Source organism: Aspergillus piperis, assembly GCF_003184755.1.
Source record: "Aspergillus piperis CBS 112811 unplaced genomic scaffold BO85scaffold_2, whole genome shotgun sequence".
NCBI lineage: Eukaryota > Fungi > Ascomycota > Eurotiomycetes > Eurotiales > Aspergillaceae > Aspergillus > Aspergillus piperis.
In genome coordinates this window covers 217,074-239,431 of record NW_020291592.1, presented here as the reverse complement: position 1 = coordinate 239,431, position 22,358 = coordinate 217,074, and the positions used below count along the sequence as shown (strand labels likewise).

Sequence of the window (22,358 nt, the reverse complement as noted above, 5' to 3'; positions counted from 1 at the left end):
TCTTGGGTGTAGTAGTCCATTGTCATTGTCATTGTCATTATTATCATCTATTTTATCATGATTATTCGCCTTTGATTATTTGGCTGTTAGCGCATCCCCTCTCCTCAATCCCAGTCTAGAACGGCTGTTTCCCTCCCCCCCCTCCTCCTCTTTTGTGGTCATCTTTCAAGCTATCCACTTCTCTCCATCTTGATTACTGTCGCTATACTATTTCTGTATTGCACAACAGCACAGTCCTCTCTTGTCCCTCCCTCGCTCTCCTTGTCTTCCTCATCCATCTTTCCTTTTTCTCCCCCGATCCATCCGGCCGCGTCTCTGCCGTCGTTCATTTTTTAGTTTACTTTTTTAGTCTCGCCCCCTCCCTCTCTTCAATATCGTATCTACTACCATCTTCTTCCCCATCTACTCCATACTTTAGTACTGCTCCTTTGGATCGAGCCATGCCGAGTGGCCCATTGTTTGCTGCACATTTCCCCCGTCTCTCCTTCATGCTTGGATGCCATTTGGACCGGCGGAGGGTTCACTGACCTTTCCCGCGTGTCGTTCTTTTCACGATCTTTTATTTATTTTCGGGGGTGTATCCTCTTTTGCTTTTTCTTGCTTCTCGTTATCTTTTCTTTTTGGGTTTCTATCTCGTCAGCTGCTGGTTGTCCATTTCTTTTCTCTCCTCTGCATTGCGGTAAGCAACGGAGGTAGACTTGAAAAGGACCATCGACCTGTCACACGGGGAATTGAGGGACAATTTTATGCAGTTGCACGATGCCAGACCGTCGCTGGGCCAAGCTCAAGGCAAAGCTGTTATTGCGGCGATCGTCGTCAACATCGTCCGTTCCCGCCGCCACCAGCGACATTATTGCCGAGAACAATCCCCATGATGCCCACGCCCAACAGAGTTGCGCCCCCGGACAATTGAACGATTCGATCGCGGATTGTCCCCCAGCGCGACCTATCAGTTCCAACCGGCGCGCGGTATCATTACAAGCTGTGCCCCAAGCCTTGAAGCTAATAAAGAAGGAGGAGGAGAAGAAGAAGGAAGAAAGGCCAGAAGAGGAGGACGATCGGGCGAGTGCAGCTGAAGGGAGGCGGACATCGGTGATTGGCTCGAAAGGCGGGCGGTCGAGGGGATCGTTGGAGGAGGAAGAAAAGCAGGTCGAGAAGTTGGAGAACTGCAACTTCAAATCGAAATCCTCCTCTCCCCCCGAACCAGTCGCGGAACAACGTGAGGGACAACGGCACTCGCTCCTCGTTCCTCCAGGTGCCGGTGCTGGTGCTGGTCCCAGTGCTTCCCCCCAGCGTCAGCAATTGGACGCGACGACTTCTTGCGATCGTATTCGCCCCGCGCCCTACAGGCGTCACAGTCACGGTCCCTTTTCCGAGCACGTCCTTTCCCCACCCCCGACAACTCTATCGCCAGATCTGCTCCCTTCGCCTTCTCCTACCCCTCCTCCCCCTGTCTCTGATCGTGGTGTTCTTTCAGCCTCCTTTCAGTTTGGCCAAACTCAAGGCTCCGATCGCCTGGGGCCTACGGTCGCGGAGCCGCAGTTGCCCGTGTTGGATGTCGTTGCGGAGAATCCGTCGGTCGAACCAGAATTTCAGCTCTCCTCCAACCATACTCCCGCTCCTCCCTTCCCAAAGCGTCCCAGTCTAGGCTCCCGTCGTCAGTCGCTGCTGGCCCCGTCTCATCAACACCTGATCAACAGCCTGTTGGATCCCGGTTTGACCGCAGAGCCTGAGACTAACGGTAACGGTCGCTCCGCCACCTACAGTACAGGCATGTCTCGCAAGATCTGGGTCAAGCGGCCAGGCGGGTCGGCCACCTTGGTCCCCATCTCGCTCGATAGCTTGGTGGACGAGCTACGGGACCAGGTGATCCTGAAGTACTCGAACTCGCTTGGCAGAACCTTCGATGCCCCCGATATTGTCATTCGCATTACTCCGCGAGATGGATCGAATAGGCAGGCCACTCCTGATCGGATGCTAAGCCCGGAGGAGCCGCTGGCAAGCGTGGTGGACTCATATTACCCGGGTGGTCAAGCTATCGAGGAAGCTTTGATTATCGATATCCCTTCGCGTCGCACTCCAAAGCCTTCTCCACGCCATTCGGTATACTACAACCACCATCATTCCGAGCCGGGCGAGCATGGCGAGTACTTTCCGCTCATGCCGGCGAATCCCAGTGTTCCCACGCCGCCGACGCATCCGTCTACTTCGTCCGCCAGTGTTAATGCTCATCCCGCCCCATCAATATCAATACTGACAACAGGAATGGCCCCTCCGCTGCCCTCGCCAGGGAGTCGCGGGACTCGACATCCCCGCCGGCCGCCTCTAACTCGTCATGCCACAAACTCACCCACCATCCTCAATCAGGCGCCAACAGCGAAAGGTCGGTCAAATCTAAATTTTAAAGAGCGACAAGACGTCGCATGCAACTGCTAAGAAACCTGCTAATTTTGTGAGTAGACCCCGGGATCGTCCCCAACAGTATCCCTCCGCAGCCTGCTCCGTCCATCCCTACTCCGCCAGGCCCGCCGCCAGAATCCCCGCAGGCCAAATCTCTCACCCCTCCAGCCCGCGGGGCATCCCCGCGTCCACGCCCCTCCACATCCTCCGCGAAGCCGAAGAAGACCAGCGCAGCACAAGCATTGAGCGGGGTCTTTGGAGGCCTCATCGAGGGCACGGTACCGCCCATCAACGTCTTGATCGTAGAGGACAATAACATCAACCAACGTCTCTTGGAAGCGTTTATGAAACGTCTCAGCGTCCGCTGGAAGTGCGCGGCGAACGGTGAAGAGGCGGTGAACAAGTGGCGTCAGGGTGGTTTTCATCTGGTCTTGATGGATATTCAATTGCCCGTCATGAACGGCCTGGATGCGACCAAGGAGATCCGCAGGCTCGAACGCCTGAACGGTATCGGTGTGTTTCCCAAGACTGCTGACGGGCGGTCGAGCGCTGCCACTGCCAATGCGGCCTCGCCCTCGGCAATTGCGGGCAGTCGGGAACCTCTGAAGGCCGAGGATACATTACACGATCTGTCTCTGTTTAAAAGTCCCGTCATTATTGTAGCCCTGACCGCGAGCAGTCTGCAGAGCGATCGTCATGAGGCTCTTGCAGCTGGCTGCAACGACTTTTTGACCAAGGTATGCATATATCTTCTCGGACTATCATTCATTTCGCGTTTCTATCGCAGCATGCTAACATATTGCGAAGCCGGTTCGCTTTGAATGGCTGGAGCAGAAAGTGACAGAATGGGGTTGCATGCAAGCCTTGATCGACTTTGAAGGCTGGCGCAAATGGCGCGGTTACGCCGATGACACTCAGCCTTCGCCCACGTCTGATGGCCATACGAGTCCCATGCAAACTGGCGGAGACGGAGTTTCGCGGAAACAGTCCCCTGTTATACCACTCTCGCCATCCTCTACTTTGAGTCACGGAGCCACCAAGAAGGACCGCAAAACCCCCAGTTTCCCTAAACCCATCGACGTTACACCCGAAGACTCTTCCGGCAGTGGTAGCGGCGAGGGCTTGGACTCACCTGCTAGTCCGGTAACATCAGTCCCTGTTCCAGACGGTCCTGCAGATCTTGATGCACTCTAATTGTTCCTCATGCTATACAATTTTCCTCCAAATTGGGATAATATCACCTCGACCGATTGTCAGACCGCTGCGCGCCTGTATGTTTGAGCACATCACGTGCATGTTTGATCGTCTATCTCTCTCCCTCTCCCTCTCCCTCTCTCATTTCATCTCATCTCCAAAACCGCATTTCCCGCTATTTTGCGTCTTCCAATGGATACCCAGCATAGCCCATCGTCGATCTTATGTTCTTATTATACTTCTTTGCCTTCCTGGCGTCCGCGGCCCCCGTACGCGGTTGCCATACACTTCATTCCCTTTGTTTGTTCGTTCGTGATCAACTTTCAACTTGACAGGCGTCTCTGATATGTGTTTTCCCATGGTTGGTTGCTTTGGGAAAAGGGCAAGGGAAGGAAGAGGGTGGCATACTCACGCATACGAATCGAGATGTCGTTTTTGTCGTTTTTTCTGTTGTCATTCTTATCATCCTTATACATCTACGTGTATGCCGCCTTTGAAGGGACTTGGCCTTATATCTCTTGTGTCTTGTGTCTGCCTCGTAGAGTTGCTCTTGATGTACATAGACCGTTTTGTCGATTGGATGGGTGGTTTTGCCCTCCTTGAATTATATACTATCACCATCATGTAACTTATTTTTCTCTATTCTGTTATTCTACATGGACTGGTGTGAATTAAACAGACATTATAAAGACATAGGTATCTTGTTCAACTCTTATATGTAGTGTAGTATTGATGTATCCAGTTCGAAGAGAGGTAAGTAGGTGATAGATAGTAGTAAAAGGGCTATAGATACATATTCATGGCTTCCAAGTAAAATAGGTGGGGTAGTAACCGAACAAGCTCCTCGGAAAAAAAAAAAAAGAGAAAAGGAAATATCAATCGATCAACCAGTCGAAAAGGACTGTATCGTACAGCTGAAATACAAGGCAACCAAGAGGGGCATACAAATACATCCACCATCCATACCGCACTGCGAGATGGACGGGCTATACAGGGATATTTCATGTCATTTGGGGAGGAAATAAACATGAGTGACGAAGGAATAAGGGGGGCTGTAATCCAAGGTCAAGATTTGCAAGCTTAGACCTCCACACGGGTGGGGATCTTGACCTGGCCCTTCTTCCGGTCGTAGCTGGGGACACCGTATCTGCGACCAGGAGCGCGAGCGTTGCGACCATCCTTGCCGGTGGTTTCCTGGCTGACGACAACGTCGTTGATACGGAACTCGAAGCGAGAATCCTCGGGCTGTACACGCTGCGTCTGCTCCTCCTTACGCTCCTGGGCGAGACGCTTGCGCTCTTGATCGGCAGCCTCTTGCGCCCTGAGGCGAGCCTTGTAGAGCTTGGGGTGTTGGCGAATCTCATTCGGTACCTCATTTATGTCACGGGTACTTGTGACCATGTGCGGGTGCGGAATACGCACGTCCGCCGCCTGGAGGACCTGATGTTCTTCATCGCCTTTGCCGACGAGCTCGATGCGCGAGGGATTCTGAGTAACCCGGCTGATGGCCTCAGACGGATTAGCAACATCCTTGGCAAGCTTCTCGTGTTCTAAAGCCGGGGCAGCGGAGAAAACACGGCCAGCGTCAACACGGTTGAATTGGCGGGATTCAGAGACGGGATAGAAGATTTGAGGGTTGGTGAGGCGGTGGACGGGCAGTTCGTTGATTTCTTCATGGGCCTGCTCGGGAGGTGTTACGGGAATCATTTCGTGAATGGCACGAGCGTAGGGCACAGCCAAGGGTTTACCCTGAAACAACAAGTCTGTTAGTTGCGTTCGACCAAAGTACAGGCAGCATGATCAGAGCTTGTGATAGTAAAAACAACAAGAGAGAATCGGTGTATATCAGAAAAATAGGCGTTGTAACCATTCCCAGTCAACTGGGTCATAAAGACTAATCGAATTTATAATTTTTCTCATCATTGCACACCGCGGGTATGTCCGCTTTGAAAGGCAGAAGGGTAGGAGGGGGAACGCATTGCTGATGACTTGGAAGGATCTGTAAACATACCTGTTTCTCCATCCGCTTTTCTAACTCGACCAGCCGGACTACAGCAGCGACTCTCCTCATGTCGACCTTCAGCTCGACACTGACAGCACGCACACTCTTTTTCTTTATTACTACCCGGTTGTAGATCTCCGTCCGCAGCTCCTCACTGAGGATGCTCTCTGAGCGGTAGGCAGGATTTGCCGGAAAAACTCTGGTCTCAACAGCCGGTGAATCCTTGAGTTTGGGATTGGTCCGCATGAGGTAGTTTGTTGAGCCTGGGGTATGGGTTCTCAACTTAGCTGCGTCGGTGTTGAGCCACGCAAACATCTCTCTGCGACGCCTAGTAGTTTGAGGGACCGGCGTGGACGAAAATGACCGACACGAACGCCATGACTCTTGTGATGAGGGGCATGTAGTAGCTAGCCTGGGAAGACATGTGGAGGAGGATGAGGTAGATGATGTGGTGAGGTAAGGGAGGAGAGAGTTGGAGACGACCGAGTTCTGTATTCGGGGTGCCATGTTGTTTAAGGGGACAGGGGGTGAGTGGGTAAGAGTACAAGGATCTCCGACGTCAATGGACCAGATTCCGAGGAGAAGCAATCCAATTGACGGGGTAGGGAGTTTAGTGTAGGAGGGGAAGGAGGAAGGTGGATGATATGGAGGTTCGAGATGGAAAGAAAGGCACGAACTCGACGGAAGAAAAGGAAGAAACTTTTCGGCGCGGTGGTGGTCACGTGAAGCTACCGGTGGTGCGGCGCTTGGCCCGATTGGGGAGGAAGCTCTGGACGGTCCCGCCGGCAATTCTCACTATTGGCTTCGGCTTCATTCCCCACGGGCTCCCAACAGGAACTACGAACTTTCTCCCTCCAGGTTTATGACTGTCAAAACGTTCTGAAGTGAATGACCGGTGCAATTCCATTGTTGAAGCTGGTACATGTAGAGCAATTTCCCGCGAAGTTAAAAGAAGGGAAGCAAATTCAACACGCCTCTTTTCCAGGGTAAATTCCCGCTCATCAACAGATCCCCCCCGGCAAAGGGAACAAATAGAAGAATCAAGACTAGCAAAGGTGACGAAGAAATAAATAGGGTAGTAATAGCCTCCATGACTCCCATGTAACCCAAGCAATGACGGAAGAGCAACAACGCTGCAAAACACGATGCGAATAAGGGACGGAACAATGCGCTACAATCCCAGGCGGCCAGCAGCAGCCAACACATGCCTTGGGATACACCCCTTGCCCAATGATCAGAGTAAGACAGATAGATGACGTCCCAGAAATGTATCTCAAGTGTATAGGTACCCAGGTAAACGCCCCGCACAATGATTAGCTGTTGTCCAGATGAAGGCTGCAAACAATGTATCACAACACGGGAGGGTGGTCAGTAGCTCAAACCAGATCCAGTACAAAGGATTTCCCTCTGGGATTTCCGTGATCTCTGGCGTTCTGGTCTCGGCCAACGCATCCTTCTCCCATCCTGCGTGATTGAGGGGGTCAAACGAAGGGCTGAAAGGTTTAATCAAGCAAAAACGATCGGCAATTTCCCACATGTAGACAATAGCACGCACAGAAGAATGGAGAAGAACGGACAGGCAATCGAAGCCTCCCCTCTCATAGGAAGGAAAGGCAGAGAAAGCAACTATTAGGAAAACATCTGAATAGATAACGCAACAACACGGCACAGGGTATGAAGGTAGTGCAAACATGACGACAGGGCAAGTGAAACAAGCGAAGTTGGCAATGAAAATCCACACGGGCTCCTGGACGTATTAAAGAGAAACCCATACGCGCACAAATGCAATGTCTCCCCACCCAAGAAAAGAAAAAAAAAAAAAAAAAAAAAAACAACAACAACAAACACAACATGTATAGTAACAGCGCCCCTGATCCCATGCTATCGGAGTGCACAGCAAACGAATGGAATACAATCACAGAAAGCAAAGCTGAAAAAGCGAGAGCCCCGTGGTCCTTACTCCCAGGAGGAAGGCGAGCCTCCAAATGCTGATCTAGCTCATGAAATAGAAACAATAACAATCCCCAATGCGCCAGGTAGCCCAGTGATCATCAAGCATGTCGGACATTATCTCCACAGAAACGTGCACCTTCCTACCGACCCATCATATAATCCGGGTAGTAGGAATTGTAGCCACCCACATTGGGTCCCGAAGCTCCGCCGGTGAGCTGAGGTGGCGGGGACACCATTGCGTTCATCGGATTTGTCCGAATTCCAAGTCCCGAATTGGCATTGAAAGTACCGTTGTTGGGCAATGGTGCATTTGGACTCCCGGAGGGATGCATGGCGCCGTTGCTCCTAACTGCCACGGGAGGGACCAAGCCTGGAGGCGCAGACAGGCCCGGTGGCGGTCCACTGACCGTCGAAAACATGTGGTTATGCATTCCACCGAGACTACTACCCCCAGGCACACCACCTTGAGAGGCCATGGTATTAGACGCGCTCATGGAGCCGGGCTGTCCTGATCGGACCCCGAGGGGGTTTTTCGAGAAGCTTAGACGGATGCCGGTCTTGATGCTGTTGGATAACTTCACGCCATACAACTCGTTCAGGGCTTTGCCAGCGGTGCCCACGTCGTCAAATTCCACGAAGCACATCGGCCCATTCTGTTTGTTTCGGAAGCACAAACGCTTGTATCCACGCTGCTTAGAGAACAGAGCCTTCAGCTCTTCCTCTGAGGTATCGGGGGGTAAGTTCCCCACGTATAATGTATTGCATGGAGGGTTCATGTCGTTCGGGTTGGCTGCAGGGAGACTATGGCGAGGTACATGCGGATTACCATAAGGGAACACATGGCCCGTCCCGATGTTATTGTTCATCGGTTGGGGAAAGGTCGATGGAGGGTTTGGAACGCCGACGTGCGCGTTTCCTCCTTGGTTGTAATTCGGTAGTGGAGGAGAATTGAGATTGCCAGCCAAAGACATGTTGGCAAACTGGTTACCCAGAATCTGAGGGTTCGTGGAACGTCGAGGGACAGAGACAGAAGACGAATGCCCGTTTTCGGCATAGCCCACGGGATCCTTAAGCAACTCTCCAGTATCTTCATCGATATCCTGATCAATCATCGATTTGCCACTGACTCGCGGGAGCTCGGGAACGCCGTTGCCGATCGGGGACTGGGGGGAGAAGAGACTGTGGAGACGGGAGCCAGGTTCAGATGGGGGCAGGGCATCACCAGAGGTAGCAGTGGTCGCGTTCAACTTCTCCAAGGTCTGGAAAGTCCCGTTGAAGCGCGACGACTGTCGCGGTAAACCTCCATTAACATGTCCTAGTAAGCCCCGAGTCGCGGTGTGGTCAATCGTGTTTCGTCTGGGCACCAAGGAGGAACCAACTGAGCCGTAAAACATTTCCACAATCATGGTGGCGTCGTTCTTCGAATTCGGTTTGCCGTCGAGAAGTGCTCGTGCTTCTTCCGCAGCAGCCAGGGTGCTGAAGCGCGCGACCGCACACAAGTATCCGTTGTCCTCCGGAGCGTCGGAAGGCACAAAGTCGGCATCCACAAAATCTTTGGCAAAGAGTAGCATGCTGCGCAGAGCATCGCGACTGGTGTTGCGCGGGAGTTTGCGCATAAGGATCGCGCCGCCACCTGTTCCATTTGTCGGTCGGATAAAGCCATTCAGGCCCTGCGCCGACCGATCCGAGTCGCCCAGACGCATAGCAGATGAGGAAACGTTGTCAAAAGTGGAAGAGGGGCCGATCGGGGAGAAAGGGTATGTAAACGAAGGACCTAACGAAGTTGGTGCCTGCGATGCGGGCGTATTGTACACGTCGGTCGACATCGCATTCTGGGCCGTCGCGGGCGCTTGAGAGGCCGAAAGCGGCTGGTGGGTAGGCGACGCGCCCGAAGAGACCGAGGGCGTGCGCTGAGTAGTGCTGTAGGAGCCTGGACTCGTACGGGTTGACTGATTCGAACTGCCACTCATGCCTCACGGACCGAAATTCTAAAAGCGTCTGACTCGATCGATTAACCCCACGAGCGGACGGGAGCACGGGCTCCTCCAAGAAGGTAAGGGAGTGCGGGAGGCAACCGGATGACAGATGGGACAGAGGCTGGAGGGGCTCAGCCAGAAGAGTGTCAGGAACAAGTCGATAATGTAAAATGGTAAATCAACCAGATTATAGGATCAGAATTCTGACGCAATCTCGTTGGGAGGAAGCAAAAGTGCGATGGATCAACACGCGCAATTGAACTCGCGGTATGCGTGTTTAAGGAGGTAAGGATGCGACGGACCGAGTGTCCGAGGGAGAGACAAGAAGTAGGCCACACACGATGGGAAGGGAAGAAGGAAAAATGAATTGATAATCAAATGCAAAAGGAATGATTATGCGACTCAGAAATAAAATGTAAATGGTACAGGCAGAAGTTGGGAAGGTAGAGGTGGAGGTAGAATAGGGGAGGATGGAAGACGCGAACGGGAACGGAAAGGGAAGATGGCGAAGGATTGGGGGGGGAGTAGGAGGAGAAAGTTGGGGGAGGGTGGGTGAGGAAGAAGGGAAGAGGAAGGAAGAAAGAGAGGAAGGGAAGGACGGCGACCAAGAAGACCGTTCGGGGGAAGGATAAAGTTAGATTGGGTTGAGTTTTGGGGGGGAGGAGGAGGAGGGAGGGAGGGAGGAGGGGGGGAGAGAGATTGGTAGCAAGTCAAGTAGTAAGTAGTATTAGTGGGTTTAGTGAGTGAGTGAGTGGTGGGAAGGGAATGAGTGGGTGGTGGGAAGAAAGAGGGAGGGGGAGGCGCGTTAAGTAAGTGCCGTAGGCAGTCGTTGGTAGAATGCGTGGTGGCAGTGGTTTAGTTCGTGGTGTAGTGCAGTAGTAGTTATTTAGTGGTAGAGGACTCAATGTAATCAATTAAATCAATGTCCAAATGGTTTTGTTGTAGTAGTACCCGCGAATCCGTTAATCAAATGGGATCGGGATGTTTTTGACTGTAGTAATCAATGAAGAAAGAAATCGATCTATCGATTTCTTAGGTGGATGAATGTATGGAATGGATAGATGATGACGATGATGACGATGAAGATGGGGGGAGAGAGGGAGATGGAAAAGGGAATGAGAAGAAGAAAGAGGAAGAGGAAGAGGAAAGGCTGCCGTACAATCGGCGTAAGGAACCGTAGGAACTGAAACTGGAAATGGTGAGAAAGGATCCGGCGAAATGGGTAGTAGTGTATCTATGGAGTAGATAGTAGTAAGTACGTAGGAGTAGTTATCTGGTAGTACTGCGTAGACAGAATAATACTATTAATGCGAATAAAAATAAAAATAATAAAGAATAATTAAAATAATAATATAAAATACTACTATTAACTAATCAAAAGGTGAAGAAAAAGATGAATGAACGTCAAGTTCCGGAACGGTCCTTTTTTACATTTAGGGAGTGGACTGGCCGGTCCTTTTGGACTTTTAGGGGGGTGGGAAGAATACTAGGAAACCGAGTAAAGTTGAAGGGGGCGAAAGAGGGAAGGAAACCAAAGCGTCAGAGAGAGAGGGACAGAGAGAGAAAGCAAGTTGACTGAGGACGGCCGACCGACCGTCTTCTGTCTCGTCTGGTCTGGTCCACGGATCGAGACTGGCTCCGTTCCATGAAGCGATGGCCAGTCGGGAGTCCCTTGAAGGCCTGTCGACTAATCCCCGAACTAGAACGGGTCCAAAAAGGAAAAAAGTGACTAAGATGCGCCGTCCAACGAGCGCTTGCAGCTGAAGCGCGACCCGGCAGTTTAAGATGACACGACGCGCTATCAATGGAGTGCCAGCCGATCCCGTGCTGATGCTTGCTTTGGCGTGCTTTGGATCTGTCCGGTGGCCGTGTGTGCCTGGAAAGTTGTTCTTCATCCATGCATCGATCGATTCAACCAACTTCTGTTTAGTTAGATTCAAATTCACATGGTTTCGCTGTTGTCGAACGATGAATTCACCTGTTTCTATCTAGGTGTCATTGGGGATTATCTTCGCATCCAGACCATCCAGGAAGACCACCCGATTGCGGCAGTCCTTCACGCAAACAACCGAAACAAAGGAGGGAACAAGCATCCGGATGCGACATCACAGGTGCGTGTCCTGAACGCCCCAGGGCGCGTGGCAAATAGGGCAGAAGGAGCCCTCTCTCAAAGGCAGAGATTCACCAATCCGCATAAGTTCAATTGCCGAGGCCATAGTTATGATACTTTCATTCAAATTTAGGGCTTCTTATGGAAACTCATGGTTGGGACATTTAGTCTAGATAGTAACAACTATCACTTATATATTATGGATCGAACCACAAGGGTGCGGACAGCAATAAAGATGAACAACAACATCGACGTCAAGAACCTACAGTAGTCATGAAGATCCAGATCCAGCTAGCATCTACCAACCTACGCATCTATCCGATTGTACCAGTCAGCTCAAACGGCTGAGAATCGATTACTATTCCCCCCCAGTCGCTGGTGGGGTTCTCGCATAAATCCTCATACAGTTAGTTGGCCATCATCTCATGCCTGCACTTATGGGGCTATACTGTAGCCTTCCTCTTCACCTCCCAGTCCTACCTCGAATACTACCATGAGTCGTAGTCTTCCTCTTGACTCATGCCCCTCCCCCGAAATATATGACGAAGACCTTTCCCGTGTGATAAAGGCAAAATCATCCCAACCGTGTTTATAGGAACCCTATTTACCCCATCCACCTGATCACGGGGGGGTTATCGCTCTGTACGACACAAAAGCCACCCCGCGGAGCATACCCATGGATGTCGAAGAGCCATCCTGCCTTACAGCCCGAAGCCTTCCTAGCTTACTGCACATAATCAAACAGAATCGAGCGATCCACTCCAAAGCCCACAATTACCGTTCGAATTAAAGTCCAGACTCGTACTTAGGTGTAAGGCTACAGATTTAGTCGTCTAGAGCACAATGTTTTTCTTCGCCCCAATGTGTTTGTCTCTGGGTACATGATGATGAACCTCCGGATTGCTTTGCCCTCAAAAGGCTCATTGAGTGACTGCCTCGGCACCATGGACCATGGACGGAATGTATAGGCGATGCTCTCAGCTGACCGTATGAAGGAAAAATAAAATAACAAGACTCATCATCACTATGACAAAATCGGTGGCAGATTCATAGGCGCAAATGCTTACCACCTTCTCTTCTGCTGAAATCAAGACTCATTCTTATTCTCTGCACAAATAGCGATTAGCGCGCATAGCAAGCTAGTCAGTTATCCTGGGTATTGGATAGTCAGAACCAAACCAGGATGTCCTTCCTGGATGTTTTCTGGCTTCAAAACAAGCCAGTCAACCAATCACAATATTGATCAGCCCAGGCAAAACGCTTACGTCCAGCTGAGACGAGACCTCCCCATACAAGAGCTAATATGAGCCCACATGAGCGTCGATAGGTACCATCATGTACCTCAAAGAGGGATGAGTGGGAGAGGCGGGCCCTGGTGGTGTGGCTGCTAGAGATCCATGGGAAGGACAAACTCTGACGCTGATCTTCCCACCTGAAATTCCCTACGACAGCCAATCATCACGGTCCGTCGGACGTCTGGACTCGGGACTGGTGCGTTCTGTGCCTTGCCCGCAGAACGGGATTGGTCCATGACTGACCCTCATTGCGCGGGCAATGATTGGGATTTGGGACAATGAGAGAGAGGGGAACGGGAATCCTTTCAGGTGTCCAGTGGGTGCCGGGAATGAACGGGTATCTAGTAGTTAGGAAGACCAAGGCATGGTCATATTTTTTTTCTCCCCCTCATGTTTACTTCTCCCTAGTGTTTGCGGAGTACCATGTCTCCGTGCACCAGGTTGCCGCTCATCCCGGGATGGATGACGGCTAGGGAGTGGCACCGATGACTCGGGATTTACAGATATCATAGCAGGAGCATAGGACTAGATGCCAGCAACGCGCTATTTCACCTAGATGCCTATATGCAGGTTAGGTAATTCATACGCCAGATTTGCGAGAAGGGTGGGATTTTCATTTGTCCAAGTTGGACTCCTCGTTCTGATACGTGGATGTAAGTTAGACTGATAAGACGCGATAGATAGTAGTACCTAAAGTACACACACCTCTTTAAGTTTCATCTACTTTCCTTCTGTCTGGGTATTCTGAATCTCTCATCACATTCTTATTCACCGAAACTGAAGACGTGCATCAAGGATCAAACGCCCTTTCATTGTCGCAGGTGTGGTTGGCTCGGATTGGGCGATCTGGGCGTTGCTTCATGACAGTGCTGATCTAACGGAAAAGCCAAGTGGTGATGCCTGCATGGTCACCTGCCAGCCTTGAGCGCAAGGGAGCAGCCATGCAGTGATGCACAAAGTACGGAGTCGCTCGGGACTTTCTGCTCCCCCCTGTCCTTATTAACTCAGCAAGATAATGAATGATTCAATCGTATTGAGCCCGCTGTTGCTCAGCATAAAGGAACACATCAACGATGTGTATTCGGGTCTCTATAGATTTACCAGACTGCATCTGGAAGTTTCAACACAAACGTAGCATAGAGATGTTGCCGGCACTCTTCCTCTGCCTCTGTGTCCGCCTCGCAGATGGAAACCCTGCCTGATCCCGGAGGTGGCCTTAGCATTATTTTGGCAGGCTCAAGGAATCTATGCCTGCTCATGCAGCGCGGAAACCTCATCCCTGCCAGTCATAATCGCCATACCTAGGTTGAGGTATCTGGCTGCACGTTGGAATGCTTATACCGAAACAAAGGGGGAACAGAGGCCTGATAAAACGTATATTGTATATCACACAAGCACAGAGGCCTCAGGCAGCACGTAATCGACTCACATAATGTACATAAATTCTCGACCCATAAATCAATTCCAGGAGAATAGCTCTCAGTAAACGCCATGAAAAATGCCAGTAGCATGATATTGAAAAAAGAAAAGAAAAGAAAAAGTTCTTCCACTCCGGAAAAGCCCTCACCAACGTCCCCGAAAAATGACAGTATTCGCCTCGCCCTATCCGAGCAACGGAAGCTCGAAGGTGAGTGCACCGTGCAAGTATACAGATGTCGAAGTGAACAAGATATCCACGCCTCAGTTTTTCACATTCTTGCTTTCTTTCACAATCCCGGCCTGTAGTAGATACCGAATATTAGGCAATCAATGTCGTAACCCAGGTCCATATCCCCTTCCTACTAGCGGACATGCTTGTTATACAGTGGCAGGCAACGTACGAGGTTTAGTAACTTCCAAACGCCATCACTGGGCTGTGCGCCAACACCAATCCAGTACTTGGCTCGAGATCGATCAAGCGAAATCTCCTTGTATGCTTTGGCGGTGCGGGCCTCCTTCTCGGACAGGTTCGTAGGGCGCTGCGGAATAGGGTTGAAGGTACCGATAACTTCAAGAGGTTTTGAGTCGCGAGCCGACCTGTAGAATATATCCCCATTAGCATTGGATCTCATACTCCTCTTAGAAACCCCCAAATGAATCGCTCGCGGAACGCGATATACTGATCCCCGGGATCCATAAAAAATTTACCTACCGTGCCTGGGCAACAACGATGTTGTAGAACGGCTGGTGCCGGTTTCCAAAGCGGGAGAGGCGAATGCGAACGACCATCTTGACGGGTAATTTCTGCAATTGGAAGGAGAAATTAAGAGGAGCGACTGCACAGCAAAAGAGCAACTTGATCAAGCTCAAGCAGGCCAGAGTCTCCGACTCCGCGGCAGTTTCCAGCCTGGTCGGGAGATCTATCGGGCCGAGACTGCGGAATTCGGATTAGCGTCGGTCAGTGGGGAGGGCCCGATAACAATGATGCAATGGCAATTCACACCACTTTGAAGAAATCGCTCCTCCTAGCAATATTTTCTACACTTATCCATTGCATTGAGTATATCGGAGTGCTGCTGCATACTCTTCACGCTCAACCTTGCACTTAAAAGGCACCATTGTATGTTCCGTGCCGCACTTCCCAGGCGGAACCCTATCCCCGCATTATTTCGGTACTATAGTAGATCCGCCAAGATGTCGTTGAAGGTGTGCAATAACTTCACTATTTCCGCTCAAGAGGAAGAGTACCTCAGGCTCACGAGGAATATTCCAAACAGGCCATCTCCTCAAAAGATGCCGCATCTCTCGATAAAGACCTCATGGAGATAGGTGGCTGGTCATTGGACCAGTTAATGGAACTAGCGGGCCTCTCTGTCTCTCAAGCCGGTGAGAATGCGACACCTTCCAGCAACACTGTGTAGAACCAGGCACTCTGACATACCAGTCTACCGCATTCATCCACCAAGCTCGGGTAAGGATGTCTTGGTTATCTGTGGCCCGGGAAATAATGGTAGGCCTTAAACGACCCTTCATTTCTATCAGACATAGAACAAACAACGATTCTAACCTCCTCTCAGGCGGCGATGGCCTAGTAGCCGCACGCCATCTAGCTCACTATGGGTACAAGCCCTCAGTTTACTATCCAAAGCAGGGCAAGAACGAGCTTTACCAGGTAAGCTCCCAGCACGCCCCACATGTCATTGACATGACCCGAAACATGAAGTTGGGACGCCCACCCTGCAAACATATATATATATATATATATATATATGCTACACACATTACTCTGCAGCCACACACCCCAGCCTACTAACCTCCTCAAACAATACAGCGCCTCAAAACGCAACTCGAGAACCTCTCCGTCCCATTCATCTCCGACCTCCCCGTTGCCATCAAATCCGCCGACTTCCTCGTCGACGCCATCTTCGGCTTCTCATTCGGCGGACCTCTCCGCGAACCCTTCCCAACCATCATCTCCCAAATCGAAACAGCCAGTATCCCCGTTTTGAGCGTCGATGCGCCCAGTTCCTGGGACATTGAGAGCGGGCCACCCAAGGAAGGCCCGGGATCGAAGTTCATGCCGGAGGCGCTCATCAGTCTGACTGCGCCGAAGCCGTGCGTGAAGTATTATAAGGGACGGCATTTCCTGGGTGGACGGTTTCTGACGAAGAGTATTGCGGATAAGTATAAATTGGATCTGCCGGAGTATCCAGGTATCGAGCAGATTGTCGAGGTGGGGGTGGATGCTGAGGGAAAGCTTTGAGCGCTGGAGTGGGTAAATGATGAATCAAATGGCCTATGTGCAAGGCTTAGGTACATAGTAGATGAAGGTCAGAATAATTATGAGTTTACATTGTTGTTACATCATATGCATAGTGCTATGGGACACCTAATATTAGCGATGAATATCTTGAGAATATGTCCAAATGGAATTCATGCAGTGTAGTGTGTATCGCTATCGTGAACTAGAGATGTATACGTGCTATAGACAGCAGTAGTGAAGCAGAACACAGACGCTCCATGAGGTATGAGACGTCTTAAGACCCGGGCCTTAACATGCTATACCTTCATGATAACGACTCCCTAATCTCGCCTATGATACCCTTGATTCTTGGTTCTTTACCAAGGCCCGAGCTTGAAATCGTCTTCAAAACATCTCCAACATCGTACACTTCCTTGGCCGCAGTCCTGACTTCTTCCCCTAGTCCCTTGACCAAAGTTCCTAGAGCCACAAGACCGCGGTAGACTGCTTCAGAATCCTTTTCACCGGTAATCATTGTCGTTAGCTCGCTAAGAAGGACCAGAGCCTGTTCCGATGACTCAGGCATCGATTCTCTGCCCGCAGAGGTGAGGTAAACGGCAAAGTTGATGTAGAGGGTTGTAATGGCAATGGTGAGATTTCGGTTCGGCGTCGTCCAACTATTGGTTAAAGCAGACTTGACGCCGCTCAGGATTTGCTCAAACCTGCTAGTGGCAAGGTCACGTCCCGCGTCCGTTTCGAAAAGGTTGGCGAGCATGCGTATTGACAGCATCGCATTATTAACATTGAATGGTGAGTCAAACACCCCACTAGACTGGATGCCTGAGATGAGATCCTTGCCATCGTAATCGGCCGTGGCAGTCACGGGAGTGGCAGCGGCGGACAAACGGAGAAGATCAAGACCCGGCAGTCTGCTTGCGACAGGCCAGACGGTTGCAACCTTGTATAATAAAACAACACCAGCCTCCACTGCCGGAGACTGCTCGACATTTGAAGATTCCAACTGACCACACAGGGTTGCCACCGTCTCCAACTCCGAAGGGCTGAGCGACAACTCTTTCGATCCGGAGGATATAACGTGTTGGTTCAGCTCTTGCAACTTCTTGGCGATCAATTTGAGGTTGGCAGATTTGATGGAAAGATAGGTCTTTTGCGGAAGGACCTTCGGTCGAGCCTCCGGAGCAGGAGGTGACTGCGCATCTTCGGGACGATAACGCCTCTCTTGACCCCAAGGATCGGCCCCCGCAGGCGTCGGACCCTGTGAGGTCTGCCCAAGTGTTGCACCTTGCGTATTTTGAACGATGAACTGAGCGACTTGATCAAGGTAGTTCATCGACAGTTCGTTGTCCTGGATGAACTTGGTCGCAGCCTCGTACGGGTTTTGAGAGACGTTGTATGGCAATTTGAGGGGAGGCTTGCCGTCTTCCACGTCAACGTCGAAGACATAGTCGTAGTCTTGACCCAGATACTCCGTTTTCCTTCCACTGCTGGCAGCGGAATCAACTACCGTACCAACTGCAACCCATTCCCGTGATGCCGCTGACCAAGTGTGAGCAGTAACGCTACCATCGTCCTCACGGATCATCTGCACCTGCCCGTCCTTGGTTCCCGATTTCTGCCTGAGAAATTCCGTACCCGGAAGCTGATCTTTGTTGATCTTACCAACCTGCTGCTCCGGAATTGCCGACTCCTTGACAGTCTTTTCGAACTGTTGTACTACTTCTGCGCTTGCCACGCGTTCCTGGCTTCTGCTAAACACGCGTGTGATGCGGTCACTGGCTCCTGTGGCAATGTCGCCGGTCTCCTTGCATACCGCAACGCTCCAGACAGAGATCGCAGGGTGCGTGATCGTCTGTACGCACTGCGTACCATCCCAGATCCTCACCGTTCGATCTTCTCCAGAACTGACCAACTCACCCGAGGGCAAAGCGGCCAGCGAATAAATAAAGCTCTCGTGGCCATGCACTTCCCCGACGAGTTGGCCTTGTATGGTAAAGAGACGAATCACTCCATCGTTGCTCGCCGAAGCAAAGTGTGCGCCAGTGGGGTTGGAGGCGGGAACCTTGCAAAGAGCTCTCACAACGTCCTGGGAATCTTTGATCGTTCTCAGCAGAGTGCCGGAGGTGTTGAAAATTCGTATCATTTTATCCGCGCAGCCTGGAGAGTTGTTAGCATATGCATGGAATGGTCCATCCGTCATATATGCAGGGGTACGGCGCGCGCTTACCTGTGATGACAGTATCCTTGTCATAAGCAAGCACCGTCCAAACACTTCCTTGATGACCCTCCAGCACGACATCGGTTTCCCATTTACCCACCTTCCATAGCCTAGCTGTCGAGTCCCAGCTTCCACTGACTACCCATCCGCCATCATGTGACACATCCAGCGCACAGACATTATGTGTATGGCCCAAGAGCATAGCATCCGCGTTATCATCGGCAGCTTTGCCTGGTTGTCTGGCTTCAATGATAGTGTCTTGACCACCGGAGAGGACAAGTCCATCAGGAAACTGGGGGGTAGGTGGGTAGTATGCCAAAGCGTTGATGAAGGCCTGGCCGTGAGAGGTGATGGTGTAGTCATATGCCGGAGGTGGGGTAGAGACTAGTTTCCAGAGTCGGACTGTTGCATCTCGGGACGCCGAGAATATAGCATTGGGATTCGGAAAGGCCACGGCGCGAACCTGAGAATGAGAGAAAGAGGCGTCAGTGGGCGACAATGGAGGGTTGGAAGGTGAAAGGTGGCCAGCGTTAACAGCCGGGACGTTCTTACATCATCGCCGTGGCCCTCCAGAGAAGCGGAGATCTTGAACTCAGGCATACATAGACCAGTGGAGAGAATTAGGGAAATATAGATCCCAGTAGAAGGGGTTGAGGATGAAGAGGGGGAACTGGCAAGAGCCAAAAGGATGAAATGGAGGCACCAAAGATGGCCGGGAGGGTTTCAAGGCACCTTTGGGAAGAGAGGGAGGGGGGGGAGTTCCTGCTTAGTAGTACTAGTTGACCTGGAGTACCTGAGGAGCTGCTGCTTAGAGACTAAAGGGAGGGCCATGGGACCATCTGGGGCAATCACGTGGGCGGTGGCTCGCCAGTGTATTCGCCGGGAAGAAGTTGCTAGAATCCAAGTCTTGATAAGCCATGTTACTAAGTAACTAACTATTAGCTAGTTAGTATTATCGCATTAGGAATGGAGCTATACCCTGGCTTGATTGGGTACGCGACTAGTGGCCATTCTGCATTCACTACTAGTCTTAGTTTGCATTGGGTTTTCATAAGGAACAAATGCTGATTTCCATCCTGAATTCCATACCACGATTTCTTACGAAGATGCGCTGAAATGGCCCTCCTCACTCAGGGACCACATCGCATGTTAGTAGTGCAATACCAATAGGCTCGATGCACGTGCAGAAGTCTAAATGTCATTGTTCTGGATTCAACACACATCCGCGCGTCGTTGTAGTATCAAACTATCGAAGTCCATGAATGCATCCAGATTGCCTATTTGGGAACAGATTAGGGACAGTTACCCCTCACGTGCTGTTTGACACTAGTCCCCGATAGGCTTAGGGCGGCTAACGGCCCGGCGACGATTCGCGTGAATATCAAAAAGAAAGTCCCAAACTTCCCCCCAACCAGCTTCATCTCCATCGTTCTCGTTATTCCGGGCTTGAGTCCCTCTTCACCGTGTCTTTAGAAGCGCCGGTGGCTCATACATTTGTTCGAGGGTTCCGTTTTAACTGGGAGACCCGACTTCTCTACCTAATTCCTAGTCCTACCTTTCCTTTCTTCCACCTCCAATCATTCTAGAACGACCCCGCTACCTCGGGCTGATTGATGACTTGACGAGACTGACGAATTTCCTTGTGTACTTCTACGCTGTGTTCATCTCTCGTGTCTTCTACTTCACTGCTACTCTGCGCTTCATCTGCGACAGTTCAGAGACGATTTCTTTCAATCTCAACTGAACACCTTATCGTCACTTCATCTAACGGCCACTACTATCGCATGCGACACTCATCACATTGCAATTGACTTTGTACATTACCTCAAGTGAAGTTTATATACAATGGCGTCAGGTGCGGTGGATACAGTGGCCCATTCTTCATAGCAATTGGCTATTGACACATTCCAGACATTCCCAAAGTTGTGCCGTTGACCTGCCACGGACACTCACGTCCCGTGCCGCACATCAACTTCTCATCCACCGTCGAGGATGATCAGTACTACCTAATCTCTGCCTGCAAAGGTGAATATTCTCAGAACCATGGCTAAGATCCCCGTGCTGACAATCTACCAGACAACAATCCCATGTTGCGGGATGGCATAACAGGTGACTGGTGCGTATTCCCCGCATCAATACTCCGCACACCGCACATACTCATCATCAATGTCATATAGGATTGGAACCTTCCTCGGCCACAAGGGCGCAGTATGGCAAGCCCGGCTCTCGACAGATGCGAATCTGGCAGCAACCGCAGCTGCGGACTTCTCCGCGTGAGTACCTACCTACCCACTTCCAACGCACGTCGCCGTCGCATCTCACTAACCCGCCGATTTTCTCCCACATACAACAGCAAAATCTGGGACACTCACACCGGCGAATGCAAACACACTCTCCAGCACTCGCACATCTGTCGCGCAGTAGCGTTTCCAATCCAGCCTTCCCCGCAGGTCGTCGCAACAGGTGGCTTCGAGAAGAAGCTTCGCATCTTCGACCTCACTCGCAGTGGGGGCAGTAACAGCTCCTCACCGACGAGTGCCACCCCCAACACCGACGCCAGCCCTTCCGCAGTAACAAGCTACGAGATTGGCCCCGGCGTTCACGGCGGAACCATCAAATCGATCGTCTGGAACCAGGACTACAACATCCTCACGACCGCCGCGGAAGACCGCAAGATCAGATGGTGGGATCTTCGCTCGCGCCACCCCGTCGTCGAATACGCCGTGGAAGGCACCATCGGAAGTTGCGAACTGAACTCCCTCGCCGTCAGACCCAACGACGCCGGAATCCTTACCGTCGCGGCCGGCAGATCCGTCTATCTCTTCGACGGCCTAAGCCCCGGTCGTCTCCTGAAGAAGATCGATTTCCGCTACGAGGTCGCCAGCGCAGCTGTTAACAATGAAACAAGCAGACTGGTCACGGGTAGTGCCGAGGATACCTGGGCGAGAGTATACGACGTCCGCACGGAGGAAGAACTGGGTACGTTCCATTTCCCCACCCTTTAATACCCCCATCATCCATCACCGTTCACTTCCGATGTGGCTAACAATCCACTCGCAGAGGTCCAAAAAGGTCACCACGGTCCGATCTGGTCCGTCAGTTTCTCGCCTGACGGCAAACTCTACGGTACAGGAAGCGAGGATGGAACGATCAAGTTGTGGAAGGCTTGCAGGGAGCCGTATGGTCTCTGGCGGTGATGAACCGATAGAGCGGGAAGCCATCTACTCACATATTGAGATGTACCAAAAAAAAAAGAGACAAATAATACGAACGCGATCCTTCCCATTTGCCGAGCTGTGGTGGCATGGATCTGCTTATACACTACGCAACTGCGGCGGCACGCATATTACCTTGATGTAGATATTCGGAATATAGACACCATGGCTATGTTGTTATACTCGCAGCGGTTAACTAGCGATATACCATAGTTATGGTATGGTTATCTGCATGCCTTCGGATTCCTTTGGCTTTTTATTCAAGACGTCTTTTGTATTCCAACCGGGAGTGATACTAGTTACATGTAATGAAAAG

General features: G+C 51.2%; 7 protein-coding genes across 7 annotated transcripts; 3 read left to right on the top strand and 4 right to left on the bottom strand.

Moving 5' to 3' along the window:
* Nucleotides 1–759: 759 nt before the first annotated feature.
* BO85DRAFT_434248 (response regulator) lies at nucleotides 760–3,594 on the top strand (the record flags this gene model as incomplete). Its single annotated transcript, XM_025658457.1, has 3 exons — nucleotides 760–2,383; nucleotides 2,461–3,137; nucleotides 3,208–3,594. 3 exons carry the CDS (start codon nucleotides 760–762, stop codon nucleotides 3,592–3,594), a joined length of 2,688 nt encoding a protein of 895 aa, XP_025519488.1.
* A 704-nt stretch (nucleotides 3,595–4,298) lies between these two features.
* On the bottom strand, nucleotides 4,299–6,242 carry BO85DRAFT_445007 (mitochondrial 37S ribosomal protein mS45). Its single transcript, XM_025659163.1, has 2 exons — nucleotides 5,606–6,242; nucleotides 4,299–5,343 (listed from the first exon to the last, which is right to left on the bottom strand). Exons 1-2 carry the CDS (start codon nucleotides 6,101–6,103, stop codon nucleotides 4,675–4,677), a joined length of 1,167 nt encoding a protein of 388 aa, XP_025519487.1. The 5' UTR covers nucleotides 6,104–6,242; the 3' UTR covers nucleotides 4,299–4,674.
* A 1,447-nt stretch (nucleotides 6,243–7,689) lies between these two features.
* Nucleotides 7,690–9,519, bottom strand: BO85DRAFT_363945 (RNA binding protein; the record flags this gene model as incomplete). Its single annotated transcript, XM_025655677.1, has 1 exon — nucleotides 7,690–9,519. One exon carries the CDS (start codon nucleotides 9,517–9,519, stop codon nucleotides 7,690–7,692), a length of 1,830 nt encoding a protein of 609 aa, XP_025519486.1.
* Nucleotides 9,520–14,711: 5,192 nt separating this feature from the next.
* On the bottom strand, nucleotides 14,712–15,138 carry BO85DRAFT_363235 (mitochondrial 37S ribosomal protein bS16m; the record flags this gene model as incomplete). Its single annotated transcript, XM_025655653.1, has 2 exons — nucleotides 14,712–14,946; nucleotides 15,062–15,138. 2 exons carry the CDS (start codon nucleotides 15,136–15,138, stop codon nucleotides 14,712–14,714), a joined length of 312 nt encoding a protein of 103 aa, XP_025519485.1.
* A 209-nt stretch (nucleotides 15,139–15,347) lies between these two features.
* Nucleotides 15,348–17,022, top strand: BO85DRAFT_388380 (NADHX epimerase). The gene is made up of 5 exons (XM_025656710.1): nucleotides 15,348–15,555; nucleotides 15,627–15,735; nucleotides 15,794–15,859; nucleotides 15,927–16,021; nucleotides 16,181–17,022. The coding sequence occupies exons 1-5, from the start codon at nucleotides 15,472–15,474 to the stop codon at nucleotides 16,610–16,612; spliced, it is 786 nt and encodes a 261-aa protein (XP_025519484.1). The 5' UTR covers nucleotides 15,348–15,471; the 3' UTR covers nucleotides 16,613–17,022.
* Nucleotides 16,723–19,603, bottom strand: BO85DRAFT_445001 (WD repeat PLAP family protein). The gene is made up of 3 exons (XM_025659162.1): nucleotides 19,380–19,603; nucleotides 18,837–19,290; nucleotides 16,723–18,766 (listed from the first exon to the last, which is right to left on the bottom strand). The coding sequence occupies exons 1-3, from the start codon at nucleotides 19,425–19,427 to the stop codon at nucleotides 16,917–16,919; spliced, it is 2,352 nt and encodes a 783-aa protein (XP_025519483.1). The 5' UTR covers nucleotides 19,428–19,603; the 3' UTR covers nucleotides 16,723–16,916.
* Nucleotides 19,604–20,238: 635 nt separating this feature from the next.
* Nucleotides 20,239–22,309, top strand: BO85DRAFT_388374 (WD40 repeat domain-containing protein). The gene is made up of 6 exons (XM_025656709.1): nucleotides 20,239–20,682; nucleotides 20,739–20,852; nucleotides 20,904–20,943; nucleotides 21,005–21,100; nucleotides 21,181–21,806; nucleotides 21,888–22,309. Exons 1-6 carry the CDS (start codon nucleotides 20,673–20,675, stop codon nucleotides 22,022–22,024), a joined length of 1,023 nt encoding a protein of 340 aa, XP_025519482.1. The 5' UTR covers nucleotides 20,239–20,672; the 3' UTR covers nucleotides 22,025–22,309.
* Nucleotides 22,310–22,358: the final 49 nt, after the last annotated feature.